The 8,560-nt window shown below is 31.6% G+C and overlaps 1 protein-coding gene across 1 annotated transcript; it reads left to right on the forward strand.

Annotated features, from left to right (window-relative positions):
* The first annotated feature begins 594 nt into the window (after nt 1-594).
* LOC136220552 (uncharacterized) lies at nt 595-1,673 on the forward strand. Its single transcript, XM_066008364.1, has one exon. The coding sequence runs from the start codon at nt 648-650 to the stop codon at nt 1,473-1,475; it is 828 nt and encodes a 275-aa protein (XP_065864436.1). The 5' UTR covers nt 595-647; the 3' UTR covers nt 1,476-1,673.
* The last annotated feature ends 6,887 nt before the right edge of the window (nt 1,674-8,560 follow it).

Raw genomic sequence — 8,560 nt, forward strand, 5'->3', positions numbered from 1 at the left:
TCAGGCAGGTCCATGGACATGTATAAGCTTAATATATTTCTTTTTACTTATCAAAAAAGTTAATTGCTTATTTATATTTTGAAAATGTTTTATTTATCCCTAAACGTGTTTAAATAGACCTATTGACGTTATATATACTTTTTTTTTAAGACCTTCTAAACTTTCTTACAGTAATATATTCATTCTATACATATTTCAACTTGCGTAAAAACTCTCATGGTAGATGGGGGTTAGACCATGCTTATTTTGTTTTTAACAAAATATACCTTATTTTGTTTTTTTCACCATTGGATGGTGATGAACTTTAACAAAATAAGCTCATCTTAAGGTAGAAAAAACAAAGTAAAGCTTACTTTGTCAAAAACAAAGTAAAAGAAAAGAAATTGACTTTTGTAGATAATTAAGGGGCCTAGGAATGTATTAGGACAAAATCCTTACATTGGAAAAAAATAAAAAAAAAGAGCATGCATGTCATATATAGTTAGGACCAACCAACTACCTTAAGTCTTGAACTATGGACGTGACACCCACTTAATAAAATTATACTAACCACTTAATAAAAATATATTCCAATTCCATGACCTAGTTTTCATGCCTAACATTCATATAAATACAATTTCAAAATCATCCTTCTTATATTCATCAATATGGAGAACAATTTCAAAAATCTCATAACAAAACCATTTCACATCCTCACAATCACTCTTCTCACCATTTTACTCCCTCTTTCTTTTCTCCTCTTAGCCAGACTCTCTTCCTACACCTATCTTTTCACCTCTATCAATTACCCCCAAAACCCTTTTTCCATTTTCAATTTAATCCTCCACACCATTCCATCAATCCTCTATTTCCTCCTCTCAATCTTCAGCATCGCCACTCTCCTCCACGGCTTAACCGGAAAAATCACCCTATTCACCGAGTCACCACCCGAGTTCCACCGTCCCCGCTTATTCACCGCCTGGATTTTACTCTGCGTCGTTCAAGTCTGCGTCGCCTTAGGCGTTGAAGGAACCATAGCGGCAGGAATTGACGGCCATGGTTTTGAGGTTTCAGAGAAGAGTTTGATAAGTAGGGTTGTGTTTTTCTTGGGTTTACATGAGACTATGGTTTATTGGTCAAGGAGTGTGGTTAAACCGGTGGTTGATGACACGGTTTATGGGTTGGGTAGAGATGAGAATTGGGTTGAAAAGGTGAGTTTGAGTGTGTGTTTTGGGTTGTTGTGGTGGTGGAGATTGAGAGATGAAATTGAGTGTTTGGTTATTGTTGCTGAGGTTAAAAGGGAGATGTTGATGGGGGTGAATTTGGGGGATTTACTGGGTTGGTGGATTTATTACCTCACGGTAACTATTGGTATGGTGAGGATTGTTAAGAGTTTAATGTGGGTTGTTATGGTGTTTCTTTTTAGAAAATTGACAAGGGTAAGGGTTAATAATGTTGAGTCTTGTGAACATTTTGGTGCTCAAGACAAGGTCTAAAAAGTAAATTACTCCTTTTCACCATTGTTTAAAGAAGAAGAAAAGAAAAAAGTTATAGTATTGATTTGTATTTATTTGGTCAATGGAGGATGATATATGGTGCTTCTTCCCTTGTTGCAATTAAAAAGAGTTAATTGTATATTCTCATTTGTTAAACACCATTATTATTTGTTAGTCAACCATTAAATTACTTTTTTTTTTTATTGAATCCTTAATTATTTGAATATATATTATTAGGATGTCCATTGTATTCCCTTGCGGGGACGGTTTTAAGGAATTCTTACTAAAAGTTTCAGAAATTTTTTAATGCGTGTACAACTTCCTATGAGACACTGGTGGAGAAATGGTCTTTAGTGACTCTTTCTTGGTGACGGTTGAAAATTTACGCCACAGATAATATTTGTGACGGTTTAAAAATAGAGCGACACTAAATCATATTATTAGCAACGTTCACGACACCAAAAACCAATCCTAGTAATTGTATCATTGAGGTCGGTCTTTTAAAACAACCGACCCTGAAAGTTAAATTATTTCTATTTTGAATTTTTATCTAATATTTGTGAAGTAAGATAAAAAGTGTAGAAATTTTTTGGTTTCATATAATGTGATTCTTATTAACCGAAAAAATCCAACAAATCCTAGCAACACTCAATCATATAACGGGGTTTGGAAAAGAAAAGAAAATCGACGAAGTTAGAGAATTTGGAACTAATGTCACTAATGGGAGAGATGTGCCAAATCCCCCGAAGTGTATTGTAACAAACAAGAGCATGGAAGGTATACTTAATACTATTCGAGCAAATTGGACAAACATCCGAGACCAAAATCCAATAATACTTCAATTCGAGCAAATTGGACAAACATCCGAGACCAAAATCCAATAATACTTCAAATTAGCCATTGATAGGAGGTATCTGGCCAGAGACCTTCACTACATATTCTTGACCTTCGGAGGAACATTAATAGTCCAAAATTGAGTTCCAAACTGATTGCAATTGACCATTAATAACATCAATTTGAGATTTAAGGCTCTTATAACCACTTTTAACGGTGTAAGCACTCTTTCTATTCTTGGACCAGTACCAAAAGTCATCTACTAATCTTCGACTAAGAGGAATTTTTCGGATAAGCATCCGACCTCTCGGCGTAAAAATTCTAGCAATTAGATCCATATCCCAAAAATGCCTATCAACTTTAAATAAATCTGCAACATTTTCGATCTCCATATCATCCAACCTAGTACTTTCCACACACGGGTTATGATCATCGGGGAGTCACAGTTCACTCCAAATGTTGATATTTTTTTCATTCACCACCATACGATGATAACCCGAAACTAGTAAAGGTTGGGCAATAAGTAAACTTCACTAAATATAACTAGGATTATCACCAATTTCAGCCTTTAAAACAGTGCTATATGGGTAATAGTAAGCCTTCTACATACGAGCAACTAAAGAATATAGATTAGAAATTAATCTCCAACCTTATTTAGACAAAAGAGCACTATTAAAATGGAGTTTTCTAAAGCTCATTCCTCCAAATTTCTTAGGAATACAAAGTCAATCCCACAATTGACAATGAAGTCCACCATTTCCATTCCTAACGAAATCATGCCAGAAAGAATTCATCATTTTTTCAGATACATTATCTCGTGTAAAAAAACAAGTTCATGGTGTAAGGAGACAAAGCCTGAATAACCGATTTAAGCATTATTTAATTCTTTGCCACGAGATAAGTACCTAGTTTTCCAGACGAGACCATCTATTATAATTATTTATGAGTAAAACAAATATTCTATCCCAATTAAAATAATCTGCATACATAATAACTTAAATTCAAGATTTTTAGTTGAATCAACTTGAGATTTTTAACCAACTCTAATTGACTCTACTTCGTTTGTTTGTTTATGAATTAGAAAAGTACAAAAGTTTACTTGGTTTAGGGAAAAACTCTTTAAACATAAAATCTTCACAAAAAGAATTACTACCATTCTGAACCGAAAAGGCAAGAAAAATACACTTGCAATACATGACAAAAACTTAAATATTAATAATATCAATAATTAAATGTTTCTTATCTAAAAAAATTGAAAATGTCAAACTCAGAAATACTAAAATAATAATCTTCTTTAGTAAGCAAACCAATTTTATACATGAATTTAAAATTTTGAGGGGTGTTTGTTTTTTTTTTTTTTTAAGAAAAGTTCAAGCATTAAAGATAAATCAGAAGAAATAATATCCTGCAATCAGAACGGAGCAGAAAAGGTCACAAACTCGTTAGCATTGGACAGGGCATGCCGTGTAACGGCATGGGCTCCCCTGTTTGCTAGGCGTGGAGAAAAAGACACTGTAAAGTCGTGTCGGTTACCTAGAAGAAACTTACAATCCTGGATAATTGAACCAAAAACTGATAAATCTAAATCTTCAGACCTAATACTGTTAACCACAATCAAGGAATTACTTTCAAAGCAAACATTAATACAGTTCAAATGAGCGCACCACAAAATAGCTTCGCGTAGAGCCAACGCCTCAATTTCCCTGATTTCATCAATTAGTGGGAGGAGACGGCTACGGCAAGCCATGAATGAACCGTCAGAGGAACGGAGCAAAGCCCCTACCCCGCTCCGAGCCTCGGGATCGAATAGGGCTGCATCACAGTTACATTTGACTACACCTGTCGGAGGCCTAGTCCATCTCCTCACACGAGTCTGCAAAGCCGTAGTGGTCCTGGCGCTGTCTGAGGGGTGTTTGTTTTTATTAGCTACTTTTATTATTTAAGTACTATAAGGTATACTGATTTATTCGATTAGATTTATAAAAACAACTGCAGTTAACCTTTTTTTTTTTATGAAAATATTAGATTTTTTTTGTGAATTTTTCCGAAAAACTTTTTTGTTTAGAGTTTTTCACATTTTTTTACATATATTTATTTTCATAAAAATACGTTTGCTTTTAATATTATTTTAATATTATTCTGATCTCTAATATCATTGAGAAAGAACAAAATTGTCTACATTACAATTTAATTATTTAAATTATAATTTTTGTGACATTTTTTTTATAGTTTTCGATTTTTCGGTTCGAGAGGATCATCCCCCAATTAAAACTTTCTGCATACGTTAAGACTCGAATTTGAGATCTAACTTAAGCAATTTGAGCCACTATATTTTTTTATTAATTAATTTAAACAAATTCATATTACATATAAATAATAATAATAATAATAATAATAAGGGTAAATTTCAAATAAAACCCTTGTGGTTTCACTAATTTTTAGATAAAGGACTGTGGTTTACTTTTTGTCAAAACGAGGATTGAGGTTTCCAACTTTAGCAAAATAAGGACTTTTTCGATTGATACTATTAAAATCACCATTGACGGCTTCAAAAATGACATATTTTAAGAACTACTAATATTCTAAGCAACTTTAATTCTTCAACTTTTTTATTTTGAGATTATTTAAATGATGTTTGGTAAAAAGAGAGAAAGTTAATGTTTAGAGAGAGAAAGTTCTAAAAAAGATGATTTTCGAAAATTGAAAATGTAATTCCATAGCAAATATGACATTGAACAACTTTAATTCTTGAAATTTTTTATTTTCAGATCATTAAAGATGGTTTTAATAGCATTAATTCAAAAAGTCATTGTTTTATTAAAAGTGCGAAACCTCAATCCTCGTTTTGACAAAAAGTAAATCAGTTCTTTATCTGAAAATTAGTAAAACCACAGAGGTTTTATTTGAAATTTACCCTAATAATAATTCATTAAGTTTTTATCAAATATTATTAATCTACTAATAGCAAACCGATAATATTAACAATAAACACACAGTAAATATTATCAACAATAAATATCAATAGAACCATTGTCAACTAGACATGTTTATAGATCAGACTGTGCCGGGTTCAGCCGGTGGTCCCATTGGACTTTTATCCAAAAATGCCCAGTCCAGATCTAGCATAGCTCACTGTTAATTTAAGCGGGCTCGGACCCAAAAATCAAATTCCAAACCGAGTGTATATAAGTCCACCTAAATATATATGTATAATTTTTAATATTAAAAAATAAAATTTATAGTTAAAAATAAATATTAATATATAAATATATAAATTTATTAACTAATATTAATAGACGGACCGGATTGGACTAGCCTATACTATTTTTATAAATCTCAAATCCGTCCAAAAAGTAGATAAACTTTAACAGACCTATGTCTAGAGATAATTTTTGTGCTTTTTATATGAATATCATAAGTGAGTATAAAATTATAACTAAATTATATCGTCAAACTTAATTCTCAATATGTCATTTTTTTCTATATATGTCAAATAAAATATGCTTTTACAACTAATTTAAAAAGTTTAAATCTCCATTCATAAATCTCAAACTCTTGACAATATATTTTAGACCCTTAATTTATAAACTTTAATCTTTAAAACTAATGATTTTATTAGTTTGATATAATTCAAAATTATGACTAGATATAGTTGTAAATAGTTTTTCAGAAGTGATTTTCTTTATAAATTTCTCATAATTTTTTATATCCAAGACTGGCCGAAAGAACACAGGCCTGGACGGTACCCAGGCCTGTGAACATGCCTACTGTCAACCAAAGCAAACAGGATGTGACTTGGTTGATTACCCAAATGTATTAGGATAATAATAATAATAATAATAATAATAATAATAATAATAATAATAATAATAATAAACTGAAATTGATATTGATATAATTTATAAAAGTCATTGTACGTATCCGCTTTAATTCATTGTACATAAAAAATGTACGATTTCAGTTAGGGTTCGTTTGTTTTACCCACTGTTTGTTGTTGCGGTTTGCTGTTTGCTATTACAGTTTGTTGTTTACTGTTGGAAAAAAACTGTTTTTCTAGAAAGCAGGATCCTCTGATTTTATAAAATGCTACTTTTTAGGTGTAAAATGCAAACAGAAAACCACCAATCAAACACCTAAAACTCTCATTTTTAAAGTGAAAAAACAAACAAGAACATGAAAAGTAGCAACCAAACACCCTCTTAATTACAGTTTAGTAAATAAATACATTAGTCTTCAAAAACATATAACAGCTGAGATAACACAGAAGTAACTAGTTTCTTTATCACAATTCATAACCATATGCAGCCGGTCACGTACAGCGACCCTCGTTATTATTACTAACACATTGAATTAAAATAGAACAGTTACAGATAGAAATTTTCTAAATCCAAGTTAATTTTCCGATTTCACTTAGTAGTTAACCCATAAAGTTTGGGTATTTATTTACTCTCTTTTATTTTTTTTTCTTCTTCTTCACAAAAACAACATTTTTGCAGATAAATCATAGAAAACCTTTATCTTCAGGACAATATGGAACGTATGTAGATATTATTTTAACATGTAATGGCATACAAACAGTTGTATTAGTTTTGTAATCATCATTTATTTGGAGTATTGCCCTTGTTTTAACGATAATCACGTCTTAATACATTATTCTATACCAAATTCAGCTTAATCCAAACAGGCAGGCCCTGATATGGCCCATTTTAAAACACACAAAAATCATTGTGAGGTCCTATCACTCTATCAATAAGTAAAATGAAAAATTCAATTATTTTTATATGTATTGTGTGCTAAAAGTAAACTATGAAAAAATTATTTGAACTGTAAAAGTAGGGGTGGCAATTGGGAGGAGATTATCCGAAAACCGTGGGTATCTGAACCAATGGAGACAGAGAAGAACCAAAAAAAATTAGGAATGGGATGAGGAGGGGACATTTTTTCCTCAAAATCTAAATGAGGATGGAGATAGAGATTGCTATATCCGTCCCGTGGGGATTCCCACTCCATTACCGTATAAATCTCCGTGGGAATACATTTCAACTGATGTATTTTATTAAGTTAGAAGAGAAATTTTAGAGACTAAAGTATTAAAGTATTGCATAAGGTGTAACAGTTCATTATTTTCCTCTGGTTCTTTTTTCTAATACTACCTTTTCTAATAAGCAGCAGTAAAAATATAGTCCATTAATAAATGCATAACAACGAGTAAAACAAACATAACTTTAAGTGGAATCATCATCGTAACAATGTTTATCTAATGAAACAAAATTAATATGCACTTTACTTATTGATTGAGTGATTTAGTGATAATTCTGCACTTTACTTATGATTTAGTGAACTTTACTTACTTATTGAGTATGGGGATTCCTCATTACCAGTGAAGATCTGTGTGGAGAAGGGATGAAGATGAAAAAATCCGGAATTATTTAATGGGGATTCTCGAAACTGTCCCATAAACATTTGGGGACAGAGTGGTAAATGCATACCTATCCCCACCTCGCACCATTGTCACCCTTACGTAAAAGGTATAATTTTAAAAACAGATGAAATAAATAATTCTTTTTTTAATTTATTCACAACTAACCAATTTAATAAGAATGAATTTAATGTGACAAAAAATAATAAAAAAAAATATCAAAGTCGCTTTAATGTTTTTGGGCAAAAGCTAATTTAACCGTCATATAAAAAATAATATAGTTTCAACCTCTATCGAATAACGCAACTAAATGTCTCGTTAACAAAAATTGGTATTATTGGTTAATCCCTTCACACCTATGCTCAATGCCAAAGTTGGAAATTACATTTTTGGAAGAGGGTTTTGGAATTAAAGACGTCATGTGCTTTGCGTATGCTAATTTTTTTGGTTGTAATGCTACGTGGACGGATGGAAGTATGACGTATCATCTAGGCGTAGAGGAGTCAAATTCTGTGAGTTAGATATTTAATTGCCAAATTTGATAAAACTTAAAGCTAAACTTCCCACAAACTTTAAAACAATTTTGGTAACTTATACCAATAATAAATTATCAATAATCTAATATACTTAGATAAAGGATTAGTGCTCAATCCATTAAAATTGGAATGATTAGGGTTAAGCTAATCCATTTTGAGCTAAAGTTTGGAGTGAGAAGGCCCAACATCAGAACCATGAAGAAGCCCATGGTTGTCCCAACCTCGTGGGTAACTCGCTTCTGTTCAAGATGGAGGTATTCCTCTTTTTTTTTTTTCCTTCTTTCACAGTCTCTTCT

Source organism: Euphorbia lathyris, chromosome 2 (genome assembly GCF_963576675.1).
Source record: "Euphorbia lathyris chromosome 2, ddEupLath1.1, whole genome shotgun sequence".
Classification (NCBI taxonomy): Eukaryota; Viridiplantae; Streptophyta; class Magnoliopsida; order Malpighiales; family Euphorbiaceae; genus Euphorbia; species Euphorbia lathyris.